The 16953-nt window shown below is 39.2% G+C and overlaps 1 protein-coding gene across 3 annotated transcripts in view; it reads left to right on the top strand.

Annotated features, from left to right (window-relative positions):
* The window catches only part of PEX11G (peroxisomal biogenesis factor 11 gamma), a 76377-nt gene extending 59905 nt beyond the window's left edge, over positions 1-16472 (top strand). For 2 of the 3 annotated variants that reach the window (XM_075863995.1, XM_075864002.1), the window contains 2 exons: positions 11678-11728; positions 13604-16472. In XM_075863995.1, the coding sequence (XP_075720110.1) occupies positions 11678-11728; positions 13604-13829 (277 nt within the window). In that variant the 3' untranslated portion in view covers positions 13830-16472. Of the gene's footprint in view, positions 1-2408; positions 2455-11677; positions 11729-13603 lie in introns of all 3 variants that reach the window. The other variant, XM_075864010.1, reaches the window with a different exon arrangement.
* Positions 16473-16953: the final 481 nt, after the last annotated feature.

Below are 16953 nucleotides of genomic sequence, written 5' to 3'. Positions count from 1 at the left end.
TTAATTTGACGTTTTTACCGCACGGTGAAAGCAGTAAAGACTAAACCCAAAAAAACAATGGAGGAATCGCAATTTTTCCAATTTCCCCTCGCAAAGAATTTGTTTTTGGTTCTCAGTACATTATATGGTACTTTAAATGGTGTCAATAGAAACTGCAATTCTTCCCGCACAAAATAAGCCCTCACACCGCTCTGTTGATGGAAAAATAAAAAAGTTATGGCGTTTGGAAGGCGGGGAGTGAAAAACTAAAATAGAAAAGCAAAAAAGGATCAGTCCTGCAAATGTTAATTAATTTCTTTTTAAAAAAACAATTATTACCACATATGGGGTATTGTCATACTCTGGAGAGATTGCATTACAAATTTAGGGTGGCTTTTTCTCCTTTATCCCTTGTGAAAATATAAAATCCAACATTTTAGTGGACAAAAATGTTGATATTCATTTTTACGGCCTAATTCCACTAAATTCTGCAAAAAAAAAAACCTGTGTGATATAAATGCTACCTATACCCCTAGAAAAGCTTATTGAGGGGTGTAATTTCCCAAATGGGGTCACTTGGGTTGCAAACGTGACATGGCACTGAAAACTAATCCAGCAAACTCTGCTCTCCAAAATCCAAAAGGTGCTCCTTCCCTTCTGAGCTCTTCTGTGGGTCCAAACAGCAGTTTATTACCACATATGGGGTATTTCCGTAATCGAGAGAAGATGCTTTACAAATGTTGGTGTGCATTTTCTTCTTTATTCCTTGTAAATAATACAAATTTCTATGTTTTTTTCAGAAAAAAAGTAATTTTCATTTTTACAGACTAACTCCATTAAATATCGCAAAATACCTATGGTGTCAAAATGCTCACTATACCCCTAGATAAATTCCTTGAGGGGTCTAGTTTTCAAAATGGGGTTACTTTTGGAGAGTTTCCACTGTTTTGGCACCACAAGACCTCTTCAAACCTGACATGGTGCCTAAAATATAATCTTAAAAAAAAGCAGACCCCAAAATCCTGTAGGTGCTTCATTGCTTCTGAGGCCGGTGTTTCGGTCCATTAGGACACTAGGGCCACATGGGGGATATTTCTAAAAACGGCAGAACCTGGGCAATAAATATTGAGTTGCTTTTCTCTGGTAAAACCTTCTGTGTTACAGAAAATGTATTACAATGAATTTCGGCAAAAAAAAAATGAAATTAGTAAATTTCCCCTCTACTTTCATTTATTTCCTGTGAAACGCCTAAAGGGTTAAGAAACTCTCTGAATGCTGTTTTGAATACTTTAAGGGGTGCAATTTTTAAAATGGGGTGATTTATTGGGGAATTCTAATATATAAGGCCCTCAAAACCACTTCAGAACTAAACTGGTACCTGTAAAAATAGCCTTTTGAAATTTTCTTGAAAACGTGAGAAATTGCTGCTAAAATTCTAAGCCTTGTAACGTCCTAGAAAAATAAAAGGACGTTCAAAAAAACGATGCAAACATAAAGTAGACATATGGGAAATGTTAACTAGTGACTATTTTGTGTAGTATTGCTATCTGTTTTACAAGCATATACATAAAAATTTAAAAAAATGCTAGTTTTTGCACATTTTCTAAAAATTTTGGTGTTTTTAACTAATAAATATTGAATTTATCGACCAAATTTTTCCACTATCATAAAGTACAATATGTTACGAGAAAACAATCTCAGAATCGCTTGGATAGGTAAAAGCATTCCCAAGTTATTACCACATAAAGTGACACATGTCAGATTTGAAAAAATCGGCTGTGCCACAAGGCCAAAAGAGGCTGCGTCCTGAAGGGTTAAGAGACTTTGTAAATGTTGTTTTGAATACTTTGAGGGGTGCAGTTTTTAAAATGGGGTGACATTTTTTTTAATATATAAGGTTTTCAAAGCCACTTCAAAACTGAACTGGTCCCGAAAATAAAATAGGTTTTGAAAATTTTCTTGAAATTGTGAGAAATTGCTGCTAAACTTAAGCCTTGTAACGCCCTAGAAAAATAAAAGGATGTTCAAAAAACGATGCCAACATAATATAGACATGGAAAATTGTGAACTAGTAACTATTTTGTATGGTATTCCTATGTATCTTACAAGCAGATACATTTAAATTTAGAAAAATGTTAACTTTTTGGAAATTTTCACAAACTTTTGGTGTTGTTCACAAAAACATACTGAATTTATCTGCCACATTTTTCCACTTACAAAGTACAATATGTCACGAGAAAACATCATAAGAGAGAATTTAAAACAACTTTGTATTACAAAAGAATAGTTTCACTTTTCGAGATACAGCTTCTATGGATCAAAGTTTAATTTTTGTTTAATAAAAAAATAATTCAAAAGGTTTTATTAAAAAAAATGTGCTCAAAGGTTTCCATAGCCTTTAAAACATTATTTATTTTCATCTTTTCCAGAAAGAAGAAAACGGTCTTTTTAGTGCCACCTGTAGGTAACTGCTCTGTAAGTCAATGTTTGACCTTTGAAACATGACTTGAGTTATTAGCCAAGCCAGAGACTCCCATGTAAAGACTGTACTGATGAGATGCAACAACTCCTGAAACCGTGCAGAGTACGGTTCTCGTTGGCTGAATAAGATGCCTTTGATGGTACTTATTCTCCTTGCAGAGATCCAGCTGGTAGAGAGTCTTAACCCTTTCAAGACCGAGCTAATTTTTACCTTCATGACCAGCCCCATTTTCTCAAATCTGACGTGTCAATTTATGTGTTAATAACTCTGGAATGCTTTTGCCTATCCAAGCGATTCTGAAATTGTTTTCTCGTGACAAATTTTACTTTGTTAGTGGAAAAATTTGGTCAATAAATTCATTGCTTATTTGTGAAAAACACCAAAATGTAGAGAAAATTTGCCAAAATTATGTTTTTTTCTCATTTTAAATGTATCTGCTTGTAAAACAGATAGTAATGCCACACAAAATAGTTACTATTTTACATATTCATTTTTTTTTTTTTTTTAAATCTTAAATTTTTATTGAAAGATTTTTATACATTACAACCAAACAAAAATACACATAAGTAACAGACACACAATACTGTTCGTATTAGAATGACACTCCATATAAGTAAAACACATCTAAAATTAGCCATTTAAGATCATAATTAAATATAGTATGTTGAATGAGTCCAAGAATTCCATCTCTTTACATTCCGACCATGAAGAACTAAATCAGAAACTAAATAAGTTTCATGATAACATTGGCTATTAACTCTTCTAATGACCTCCTGGATAGAGGGGGAAATCGGAGATTTCCAAGATTGTGCGATGGCCATTCTAGTGGCTATAAGAATATGGTGGATAAGTAATCTATCTAGCGGATCTATTTCCTCCAGATTAATATCCAAAATTGCTATGGCAGGGGATAACGGCACAGGAACCTGTACGAATTCCGAAATAAGTGTAAATACCCGAACCCAAAGGCCAGACACTGATGGACACGACCACCACATATGTAAAGGGGATCCTATTTGTCCACAACCTCTCCAACAAAGTTTAGAAGAACCCGTGATGATATGCGCTAGTCTAGAAGGTGTTAAATACCACCGCAGGTGAATTTTACGCATTAATTCAGTATGATTTACACATTTAGAGTGTTTTGCGGCCCAATTTGAAGCTTTAATCCAGGTATCTTCAGGAAAAACTGAACCCAGTTCCCTCTCCCATTTTAACATGTAACTTGTTTTACCCTTATTATCCAGAGCAAGGATCAAATCATAAAACTTTGGTAAACCCTTTGAATATGCTTGCCCTTTATTTAAGAATTTGTGGAATGAAGTGAGATTAATAGGTGATTGGGGAAGTTTCATGGATTGGATACAATGTCTGATTTGCAGATATTGGTAAAAAAGGTTATGGGAGAGTTGATAAACCTTCTGTAAGTCTTCAAACGTCTGAAAAGTGTCAGAGTTATAAAAATCAGAAATAACCTTTATACCTGCGGCAACCCAAGGAGACATGGAAATATGAGGAATAAAGAACTCAAGAACAGAAAGTGGAATACAATCTTTCGACACATGAACCCACTTATTTTTGAAAACATATCGTACCCACACCTGTAAAGAGTCGGTCATAGAAGTCAAAGTAAATTTTGGTATCTTAGCTCCTAATAAAGTCGCTATAAGAGTAGATTTAAATGAAACGTTAGGGTGACTATTCTCTTCTAAGACAGCCCACAGAAAGGGGGTCGTATCATTCGAAAAGGGATATAGTTGGTCTGCAATAGCCGCTACGTTATAGGCTACAACATTTGGTACACCCATCCCTCCATTTTTTATTTTGCGATAAAGGAGATTCTTAGCTACTCTAGCTCTCTTCTTATTCCAAATAAAATTAAGAAATAAGGATTGGAGTGGTGCTGTAATAGAACCTGGAAGGATATATGGAATAGTTCTGCATAGATATAAAAATTTGGGGAGCAAAAACATCTTAACTAATTGAATTCTAACGAACCATGAAAGATGAAGATTTTCAAAGTGTATACAATCCTGTTTAAGAGCCTCAATAAGAGATGAAAAATTAGTAGGGATTACCTGAGAAGGGTTGGGAGTGAGCGTAATCCCCAGATATTTCAGACCCGATTCCGCCCAAGTAAATTTAAATTTAGAGATAGACGCTCTCATTTGTGGGGAAATATGAATAGGCATCATGGAGGATTTAGCAACATTCAATTTATAAAAGGAGACTGCTGAATAAGATTCTATAACTTTAAGAATTGAGGGAATCGTTGTTAGAGGCGATTTACAAAATAACAGGACGTCATCCGCATACAACCCGATTTTGTGCTCAATAGGGCCGACCTGAAGGCCCTGGATATCAGGGGAACTACGTATAAGTTCAGCAAATGGTTCCATGCATAGGGTAAAAATTAAGGGGGACAACGGACACCCTTGACGAGTGCCATTACTGATTTGAATATGTTTTGAAAAGAAACCAGACGTAAAGATCTGGGCCGATGGGGAGGTATATAAAGAAAGGATTGCATCCTTAATAAAGGCTTGAAAACAAAATTTGTCCAGGACCGCTTCTAGAAAATGCCAATTAACCCTGTCAAAGGCTTTTTCCTCATCCAATGAAATCAGCACCGCAGGGACCCTCAGGGAATGCGCAATTTGAATTAGATCAAGACTCCTCCTAGTTCCGTCTCTGGCCTGACGGCCTGTAATAAAGCCCACCTGGTCTGAAGCAATCAGAGAAGCTAGGCACCTGTTAAGTCTCGAAGCCAGTAATTTAGCAAAGAGTTTTATATCATTATTTAACCGTGAAATCGGCCTAAAATTAGCCGGAGAATCAGGGGGTTTACCAGGTTTAGGGATAGTAACAATTATGGCTTTCAACATTTCCGCGGGAGGAGAGCCATTACGTGCTATATTATTTACCAAACCCATAAAGTACGGGGACAGAACGTTAATAAAAGTTTTATAATGCTCATTGGGAAGATCATCTGGGCCTGGGGTCTTATTTTGTTTCGAGGATCTAATAAGTTTCCTGACTTCCTGCTCTGAAATAGGGTTGTTTAGGCAGTTCAATTGCTGATCAGATAGTTTTGGTAAGTTCAGGGCTGACAAAAATTCCCGAGCCTTTTCTAAAGTTACTTGTGGAAGAGAAGGATCTTCCTTCAAATTATATAAATCACTATAGTAGTCTGCGAACGCATCTGCTATTTTTTGAGGATCATAAGTATCAACGCCATCTTTCGCTTTGAGGTGAGAAATTTTAGCTTTAGCGGATTTCTTTTTTACTCTATTCGCCAATAATTTGCTAGGCCTATCGCCCTGAGTGTAGAAATTCCATTTCATTTGTTTCAAATTAGTTTCATAATAGCCCAAATTCAAGGATTTCAACTTATTTCGTAAATTTTTCAATATATCAATATACCCTGGTAAAGGACTTTGTTTCATTAAACCCTCATATTGTTGGATTTTATGTAAGAGATCTATTTCTCGGGTTCTTTCTTTTTTGGCCTTAGACGCTACTTGTATAAATAAACCTCTCACAAAGGCTTTGTGGGTACACCATAATAATTCCGGAGAAGAAGCAGAGGGAGCATTAATGTCAAAAAACTCAGATAAGCCCTTTTCAATGTACGTTTGAACCTTTGGGGACTTCAAAAGGTGAGTTCCAAGTCTCCAAGGGGATCTAGGGGGTAAGTCATATTTGTCAGAAATTACTAGCTCAATAGGGGCATGGTCAGACCAAGTTATAGTTCCAATTTCCGAAGATATAGAATTTAAAAGCATACCTCTATCCACCAAAAACATGTCTATCCTTGAATAAATCTGATGAGGAGAGGAAAAGAAGGAATAGTCTCTCTCTGAAGCATGCTGGTATCTCCAAACATCATGGAGGTTTTCTTCTAATAAAATATCCCCTATATCACGAGACCCTCTAGCAGAGGCTACAGATCTATCCAAACAAGCATGCGTAACTATATTAAAGTCTCCACAGAAGACCATCCCCCCTTGTTGGATAGCTTTAGCTTTTTTAATCACTTTTCTGATAAAGGAATGTTGTCTAGAATTAGGAGCATACATCGATACAATAGTGAAAGTAATGGCATTAAGTTCACAAATCAGGATCACGTATCTACCCTTTGGATCAATGACATTTTTCACATGTTTAAACGCAACTGTGTTTTTAACAGCAATGGATACTCCCACCTTCTTCTTATCAATGGAAGCGGAAAAAACATGAGGAAATCTAGAATGTTTAAGGAGAGAAGTATCTTTAGCACACAAATGAGATTCTTGGATACATAAAACATCACATCTCGATTTAACTGCTTCTTTCCAAAGAAGCGACCTTTTAAATGGAGAATTCAAACCATGGACATTTAAGGACAGAAACTTGATTCCCATCAATGGTACTGCAAAAGAATCAGGAAGTAATCAATCTTATTCTCAACACACAACAGTATATAACTCATGAACAGTAGAACCAATATCCCTCTTTCAGGGAAAAAACAACGGAGGCAAAAGTCCGTGGAACTTCTTTACCCTCTGACAAAGGGCCACAAAGCGAACAAAGCAGAAAGTTACACACTTATGTGAAGCTCAGCCATCTGAAAGTGAAGTAGACATGGACAGTTTCAATCCTCAGCTCTGCGCTTAGAACGAGTAACCTTTTCAGACAAGAGAGGAGTCATCATTTCTGGTCTTGTGCCTTGATTATGAATCGGACTGTTAGGTGGGGTAGAAAGGAGACCCCGGGTGTGAAGAAGATTTCTTGCTTCCGCCGGAGAGAAACACACATGTTGAGATCCATTCCTTGAAATTATTAGCTTGACCGGAAATCCCCATTTGTACAGGATACGTTTTTCTCTCAGGAGTTTGGTCATAGGTAAGTATTCCTTTCTACGTAACATAGTAGCTGCCGATAGATCTGGGTAGATTGATACCTCTTTAAATTTACTATTTTACATATTCCATATGTCTACTTTATATTTGCATTGTTTTTTGAACATTATTTTATTTTTCTAGGACGTTACAAGGCTTAGAACTTTAGCAGGAATTTCTCACATTTTCAAGAAAATTTCAAAAGGCTATTTTTACAGGGACTAGTTCAGTTCTGAAGTGGCTTTGAGGGCCTTATGTACAAGATAGACCCCATAAATCACCCCATATGAAAAACTGCACCCCTCAAAGTATTCAAAACGGCATTCAGAAAGTTTCTTAACCCTTTAGGCGCTTCACAGGAATTAAAGCAAAGTACAGGTGAAATTTACAAATGTTATTTTTTTTGCTAAAATTCATTTGTAATACATTTTTTTCTGTAACACAGAAGGTTTTACCCGAGAAACGCAACTCAATATTCATTGCTCGGATTCTGCCGTTTTTAGAAATATCCCACATGTGACCCTAGTGTGATAATGGACTGAAAAAAAACGGCCTCCGAAGCAAAGGAACACCTAGTGGATTTTGGGGCCTCCTTTTTTTAGAATATATTTTAGGCACCATGTCAGGTTTGAAGAGGTCTTGTGGTGCCAAAATAGTGAAAATCCCCCAAAAGTGAGATGGTTTTGGAAACTACACACCTCAAGGAATTTATCTAGGGGTACAGTTAGCATCTTGACCCCACAGGTCTTTTGCTATATTTATTGGAGTTTGTCTGTGAAAGTGAAAATCTACTTTTTTTCTGAAATATTAAAAAAAAAAATATTTGCAAGGAATAAAGATTAAAAAGCACGCCAAAACTTGTAAAGCTACTTCTCCCAATTACGCCAATACCCCATATGTGGTACTAAGCTGCTGTTTGGACCCACCGCAGAGCTCAGAAGGGAGGGAGCGCCATTTGGATTTTGAAGCGCAGATTTTGCTGGATTGTTTTTCAGTGCCATGTTGCGTTTGCAACGCCCTGGAGTAAGCAAAACAGTGGAATCCCCCCAAAACTGACCCCATTTTGAAGACTACACCCCTCAAGGAATTGTTCTAGGGGTATAGTTAGCATTTTGACCCCACAGTTTTTTTGCTGAATTTAGTGGAATTAGGCAGTGAAAATGAAAATCTACTTTTTTCTGAAAAAACATAGAAATGTTTAATTTTTACAATGAATAAAGTAGAAAAATCACCCCAAAATTTGTAAAGCATTTTATCCTGATTACAGAAATACACCATATGTGGTAATAAACTGCTGTTTGGACCCACGGCAGGACTCAGGAGGGAAGGAACAATATTTGGCTTTTGGAGCTCAAATTTAGCTGGAATGGTTTTCGGGTGTCATGTCGCATATGCAAATCCCCTGAGGTACCAAAACAGTGGAAACCTCCCAAAAGTCCCTTTAGGGGACTGGAACGAGCGATCATTAGGTCGCTGGTACAATACACGGCAGTACTAATGTATTGCAGTATAATTTCATTTTACAGGCTCCTGTAACAGCGCGATCGCTGTTCTTATCCGTTAGTCCCGGGTGTCAGCTGTAATACACAGCGGACACCTGCAGAATATGGAGCGGGCGCAGCGCGTGAGCCCGCTCCATATATAACCCCTCGCACCACGACATGCTATGATATTTTGGGAGGGTTGATGACCAAGAAATAGTGATTCTGACATTGTTTTTTAATTATTTTTTTTGCGGTGTTCACCGTGCGGGAAAAATAATATTATAGTTTTATCGTTTGGGTCGTTATGAACGCGGTGATACCAAATATGTGTACTTTTTTTAAAATTTTCATTTTTTTCCTATAATAAAAGCCTTATTATAGGAAAAAAAAGCATTTTTTGTAACTTTTATAACTTGTTTTTACACTTTTATAAAACTTTTTTATTACTTTATTTTTTACTTGTTTTACTTGAAGACTGGCAGCACTGATCGCTGCTATAATACGTTACACTACCTAGGTAGTGTAACGTATTATAAACTGTCAGTGTGACGCTGAGAGTCACACTGACAAGAAGCTTATGAGGACCGGCCTCCGGCTGGTTCTCATAGGCTGCTGTGCATGGCAGACCCGGGGGCTGTTATATGGCCCCCGGTTCTGCCATATAACCGACTGCAGCACCCGCAATCGGTACCCGGGAAAGTTTGTTGTAGCAACAAACTTTCCAGTTTGTTATAGCAACAAACTTTCCAGTTCGTTGCTACAACACACTTTCCCTGCGATCACATGACCGGGACCTGAACTAATCAGGTCCCGATCATATCTCCGGGACCAGAGGCAGGTGATAACAGTGCGATCCGGGTGTCGGCACTACTCTGAGACACCCGGATCGCGCTTTTAACACCCACCGTGAATTCACGTCGGCACTGCACAGAGCCCAGCATGTGCCGACGTGAATATACAGTGGGCGGTCGGGAAGCGGTTAAGTGCAAAAAATATTGAAGAAAAATACCTATTTTGCATATTTTCTTTCCAGGAACCATTACCTGTAAGAATCCCTACCTACTGGATCTCCACAATGTGATCTTTACTGGTCTATGATCCCTGTCCCCTGATAAAGCCGTAAATGACGCCAAAACATTAAGGAGGATCAATGTGTAACCGTTTTTAACAGCGTGATAGATTTCAGCCTATAAATATCCTGTACCCATCCGAAGGAGAAGGGGATATAAAAACAATATTGAAAATACGACCATGTCTAAGGGCTTATTTAGACGAACGTGATATAGGTCCGTCCAACGCGCGTGATTTTCACGCACCTCGCACGGACCTATGTTAGTCTATGGGGCCGTGCAGACTGTGCATGAGTTTCACGCTGTGTGTGTCCGCTGCGTAAAACTCTCATGTCCGATATTTGTGCGTTGTTCGCGCATCATGCACATATTGAAGTCAATGGGTGCGTGAAAATCACGCGCAGCACACGGAAGCACTTCCGTGTGACGCGCGTGATTCGCGCAACAGCAGTAAAAAGTATGAATGAAAACAGAAAAGCACCACGTTCTTTTCTGTTTACAAAAATAAAAACAGAGTGTCATAATGGTGGCTGCGCGAAAATCACGCAGCCACGCATCATACGCTGCTGACGCACGGAGCTGTTGAGTGCCCTTTGCGCGTGCAAAACACCGCTTTTTTTGCGCGCGCAAAACGCACACGCTCGTGTAAATCCGGCCTTCGAGTGTTGCAAGAAGGATACAAATACAGTGGTCCCTGAAGTTACAATGGCCTCTGGTTACAATATTTTCAACATACAATGGTATTTCATGGGCCATTGTAACTTGAAACCACATTAAATATACAATGCCCTAAAAGTTTTGGATCTCTGGCGCGTGTGATTGGCTGGAAGATCCATCCAATCCGCATGGGCATTTTACAGGTAAAACACCTGTTGTAATGCAGTGCATGCCTTTTTTTTTTTTTTTTCTCCCAATAAACAAATATTGAGCTACTTTTTAATTTTGTTTAGGTTGTACTTGGAAACAGGAGTTTATTACTATACTAACAGACATGTGACCTAACCGTTTAATAAGTAAGCTTAACACCTGTTCAGACAACAACTATGTTCTCCCAACCTTCCCATGTTCAGCCAAACATGCATGATTGTTTTAGTGGGTAGAGGGAGACGAGCCACTGTCGAACACTTCTGACCGTAGCTCATCTCACATGCCTGATCTTTGTTTCCCTTGACTTCCACCCCCATACACAGTAGGCTTTCAGTGGATCCACTTATTCATAAATATAATGTGTATTGGGCAGCCTTAGTGTATGTTCACACGGCTTATTTTCTGCAGTTTTTTGGGCCGAAAACGGCAGAAAAATCGGAAACCGAACGCCTCCAAACATCTGCCCATTGATTTCAATGGGAAAAACGGCATTCTGTTCCGACGGAGCGTTTATTTACGCGGCTGTTTTGAAAATGCAGTGCTTTTATAGTAAGTAGAAGCCATGTAACTCCAAATTGGCTCCAAATAAAGTATTAAAGAAATAAAGTATTTACAGTTGCGTATCTTTTTATGTAGATAATGTGAAATGTATGTATATTGTAGACCAGAAGTGGACCTTTACTATAATGGTTATTATGCAAATGTGGAAACTCTGGAGAACATCCAATTGTCCTGGTCAAAAATGAGAAAAGACCAATATAACATTTTATACGGGCTCAATCGTCCACTCCAAATGAATTTTTCTTACTGTAAATATTGAAAAATGGGGCTGTCAAATGTTTAACCTCTGACGACACACCGGATGCAGACAACCAGCTGACATTATAATGTTTGTTTATGTCTCTTCATCCATAGGTCATTAAGAGCGTTAATAAAGCTAAGAAGAAGCAAAGGAAAACTTTCAGAGTAAGTGCGACTGCAAGCTGTTCTATACAGTGTGGTAACTTTATCGTTAAAGGTGTTGTCCAGGCCCTAAAAATGTATGGCCTATCCTCAGGATAGGCCATCAATAGCTGATCGGTCGGGGAATGGGAGAAAAGGCTGCATTACCTGTGAATCGTCGCTACATGTGTCGACTATTCACCGTGAGAAAGTAGAAATGAAGGGGAAGCAGCGCTCCTACAAGCGCTGCACACCCTTCAAAACAGCTAATTGGCGGGGGTCCTGAGAGTCGAACCCTGACCCATCAGCTATTCATTGCCTATCCTGAGGGTAGGCCATCAATTTTTTGAGAATGGACAACCCCTTTAATACTAGAGCATGCCATACACATAACTGCCTCAGCTTATGAGCTATCTGGTCTCCCTTCACTCCGCCATAAATAGAAGCCCAGCATGTTTCTGCCATAGGGAAAGGGCATAAGCAGCATCCGAACCCATGTGGCATCACTTCATTTCTTTAGCAACTGTTGCGTGAATCACGCACCCATTGACTTTTTTTTTGCGCATAAATGTAGGACATGCAGTGAGTTTCACGCAGTTAACGCACGCTGCGTAAAAAACACAATGTCTCAATGGCCCTTGAATTGCATAGGGCCGTGTGCCGTCCGCTGTTTTAAGCGCGTGTAACTCGGACGTGAAATCCACTTGTGTGAATAAGGCCTTAATTTGGCCATTTAAAGGCCGATTTAGACCATTGTTCTGCTTTTTTGGATGTTGTCCTATGCAGTTTTGTAAAGTTGTCCATGGCAAAAGAAAACACCGTATTTTTCAGACTATAAATCGCAGCTGACTATAAGGCGCACCCAGGTTTTAGACAACAGAAAATAGAACAAAATTATTTTTTAGCTAATTTTTTTTCCTGTTTCACCTTATTCTGAGAGCCATATTTTTTTTTTCATCGAGCGGTGTGAGGGCTTATTATTTGCGGGACGCTATTTCAGTAACTCCACATGTAACCAAGTGGCCGGGAGAGCACACAAAGCTAGAACAGGGTTTTGGCGGCCCCGTTCCAGAGATGGGTGCGGGTCCCAGAGGTCCTTCATTAAAAAAAAAACTATAATTGCTGCAGTTGCTATTGACCGCGGCATTTTATTAGTTAAAGGGGTTTGCTATAAAACACATGTATCCCTTATCCACAGGAAAGCGGCTACATGTGGGGTCAGGCGATAACAAGAACAGGGGACCGAAAGTCACCCAGAGCATTACATGAGAAGTTTGGACTTCCGGGTTCTGTGTCCGGCTTATTTGTTCGGCAGCTCCATAGAAATGGAGTGGAGAGCCGCTCACGCATTCGCAGAAGATTCTTATTTATCTCTCTGAAATTTCTACAGTGAAATTGCTGTTCCTGGCCGTTAGAGCAGTGTGTCAGCTGTAAAACACAGCTGACACCTGCAGTGTATCGAGCGGGCTAAGCACGTAATGGGTCGGGAAGGGGTTAAGTAATAAAGCGGTCAGGGGGTCCCTTGGCTGCGGACTAGAAGGCCCAGGGACTTTTTAGCAAGATTTATTCTTGCTAAAAACTGCGTCTTATAGTCCGAAAAATATGGTATATTCACATTGTTTTTACTGGAATTCGTTTAGCTGATGTGTTTCCTAAGCAGTGGCCTGAATGTGTTTGGGCTGCATCTTACCAACAGAGGACACAGTTGGTGGGCGACAACGCTGGATCTTCATGCTCTTGTGTAGATCCAGCATTGTCACTCACATTGGGTAGAAGGGCTTTTGGGGGGAATATGGTGGCAGCACTTGCTTTATATGATCAGAGGGAGAGACCTACAGGGAATTAGGTCCCACTAGGAAATATGGGTTGCATTGTTTTGACAGTACTTTTATTTTGCAGGGATGATCCTCCAAAGAGCCGAGGAGAAGTTAAGTTCCAGATGAGATCAGAACTTTTGTGTGTTATCAGCTCTCTCTCTGATCTAGTTAATGCTATTCATTGGATGCCCCCTGGTTTTCTATGGGGGGGATGCTCTCCCACATGGTTGGTTGGTCTGATGGGGACAATTTCTTCAGTAATCGGAATCTACCAAGCTGCTGTTGGAGGAAGTTCTGCAGGAGTATAAAGTCTAAGACAGAGCAACAGAAGTATATACAGTGGATCATGATTTCTTACTATCTAAATACAATGATGATATGTAAGTCCTGTACTCTAGGTTTAGGATGTGTGGAGAAGCTGGGAAAAATACTACTCGACATTCTTTATAGACTCAAAGTTAATGTTTACTTTTAGTTGAAGCTAAGCTTTAAAAAAAAAAAAGAATAATAATAATTATACTGATTGTATGCTACCTATGGCATAGATTTTTTAATGTTATCTACAACCTTTTTTCAGAGAATGAGCTAATTTTTGTAAAGGAATGTTATCATCATGAATCTGCACACACACGCGACTGGTCTACCTTTTTAAAGGGGTTGTCCTAGACTTTTGTATAGGCAGATCTTTCTTTTTCACTGCTTCTGCCTCCTCTCTAGGAGGAGATTAACAAATGCCCCCATTACATGTCTTTTGAGAGGGAGATCCCAGCGCTATATAATTCAAGAAGAGGGAGAGCCTGCAGCTTACACATGGAGAGGGGAGAGCTCAATGCTTTATGTATGCAATGCTGTATGGAAGCTCTCTCCATATAAGCAAGCTGCTAGTTCTCCTGTGTGTTTCTTAGGGTATGTTCCCAAGACCTGTTTTCGGCCGTAAACCCCCCGAAAAACGGCTAAAATTGTGAGGGCTGAATGCCTCCAAACATCTGCCCATTGATTTCAATTTGAAAAACTGCGTTATGTTCCCACGGGGTGTTTTTTACGTGGCCGTTTTCAAAACCGGCCACGTAAGAAAACTCATCGTAAAAAAGTGCATGTCACTTCTTGAGCTGTTTTTGGATCTGTTTTTCATTGATTCAATAGAAAAACAGCTCCAAAAACGGGTGTAAAAAACGCAAGTTGCTTAAAAAACGGCTAAAAATCAGGAGCTGTTTTCTCCTTAAAATACAGATGAAAATACGGAGCGGTTTTCGTTAAGCGTGTGAACATAGCCTTAGGCCTTATTCACACGAACGTGTGCGTTTTGCGCGCGCAAAAATGCTACGTTTTTTGTGCGTTGCAGTTGCGTGTGTCATCAGTATGTCCTGCGTGGCTGCGTGATTTTCACGCATATGCCATGCTTATGACACTCTGTTTTTATGTTTACAAACATAAAAGCAGGAGGTGCTTTTATGTTTTCATTCATTTATTTTTACAACTGTAGTGCGAATCACATTCAGAGTTTGACAGCTGTTGCGCGAAGCACGCAGTTCGCACGGAAGTGCTTCCGTGCGGCATGCGTGGTTTTCACGCACCCATTGACTTCAATGGGTGCGTGATGCGCGAGAAACGACCAAGTATAGGACATTTTGTGAGTTTTTTACGCAGCGGACATACGCTGCCTGAAAATCACGGACTGTCTGAACGGCTCCATTGACTAACATAGGCCTGTGCGACGCGCGTATTACGGACGTAAAACACGTTTGTGTGAATAAGGCTTTACTGTGTGAATCTCCATCCACACTTCAAGCTGGGTTTATGAATAAAAGCTTCTTCTCTACTTCTTCACTGACAAGCAGAGAAGGCATTTTCTTTTGGCTGGTGGCAATTGGAGAGTGGAACTTAGCATGTTCAGCTAAGTAGGATGTGCACTTTACTGTACAGATTGTACACAAGGAGGCGCTATTATAATAAAGTAAAGGCAATATCTCGCAAGATAGATTACATAACAGATTGCAATAACATTTAATACAGGGACAACCACTTTAAAAAAAAGTGGCTCAATTGTAAATCCGCTTGAAACCAGGCCACTGTTGAACAAGTGGGGAGTGGTCATAAATCTTTCCATATGACATAATAAAGGATACGATTTATTATTATTATTATTCGGCTTCATTGAAATTAACACAACATGAATACAAGGATATATTTTTGTAGGTACCTCTATTCTGGTAATCCCTATTTTAGTCTTGGAAACTAGAGACTACATTCTGCACTGGACCTGCACCGCAACATTTTCTTAGTACTTTACTGTTATCGTAAACTGTATGTTCGCACGGCTTATTTTCGGGCTGTAAACGGCCGAAAAGTCGGAAGCAGAACGCCTCCAAGCATCTGCACATTTATTTCAATGTGAAAAACGGTGTTCTGTTCCGACGGGACGGTGTTTTATGTGGCTGTATTGAAAACCGGCCGTGTATAAAAAAAAAAAGGACTGTGAAAAAGTGCATGTCACTTCTTCATTGACTCTATAGAAAACCGCTCCAAATATGCAGTGAAAAATGCGAGTTAATTAAAAAACGTCTGAAAATCAGGAGCTGTTTTCAGACGTTTTTTAGTAAGCGTGTGAACCTACCCTAAGGGGCACATTATTACGTTGTAGACTGGAAATTAGGATGTCCCTTATTTTTTTTTTGTATTGAATTTGTTAGAGAATGAGTTTCATTTTAATGAAGAATTATTAAATAATTTAATAAACCATGTTCTATTGTCAGAAATACATGACACAAAGTTGTCTAAGTGTTTGACGTGTTTTCTGAAATCTTTATTGATTTTTGATTTGGTGAAGAAAGACCCTTTAAATATTAGCACCACTAGATGGCGCAAGTTAATAAACTTTGAAATTCAGTCTGTTTAGCTGCATTGTCGCAGGTCACATAAAATGAAAGTAAAACTGAAAAAATTGCTTATCATATAGTATTTGTGTTCTTTTACTGCACATTGTAAAGTTTATTTTTCTCGCTGCTTTTACTGTTGAATGACCACTCAAGGTGCGCCATCTTACAATCCTTCAGGATGCTAAAAGCTGTGTACACACTCCAGATCAGTTGTTTTCACTTTATAAGACACCATAGACCTTGCAGTCTGTACTACTGGTCCCTCCTCCCTTATTCTATAGCCACACTATGCTGCAAAGCCTAACACAATACAAAGTTAAAGCACATTATTCATTTTTACTGTTTTAACCCCTTGATGCACCAGGACGTAGTGGTATGTCATTCATTGTAATGCTTTATCGCACTGGCACATCATGGATCTAAACTGTCACACTGTCAAGGGACAAGGTGACAGAACTGTGCCATCAACCGTTTGACAGTTGATCGGCACAGTAAGACAGCAGGGGACCAATCACAGCGGTCTCCTGCTGGCGATCGCTGTGACTGACCAATCACA

The sequence above is a fragment of the Rhinoderma darwinii genome, chromosome 1, assembly GCF_050947455.1.
Source record: "Rhinoderma darwinii isolate aRhiDar2 chromosome 1, aRhiDar2.hap1, whole genome shotgun sequence".
NCBI classification, from domain to species: domain Eukaryota; kingdom Metazoa; phylum Chordata; class Amphibia; order Anura; family Rhinodermatidae; genus Rhinoderma; species Rhinoderma darwinii.
The sequence above is the reverse complement of the archived record's forward strand: the minus strand, read 5'-3'. Positions and strand labels throughout refer to the sequence as shown.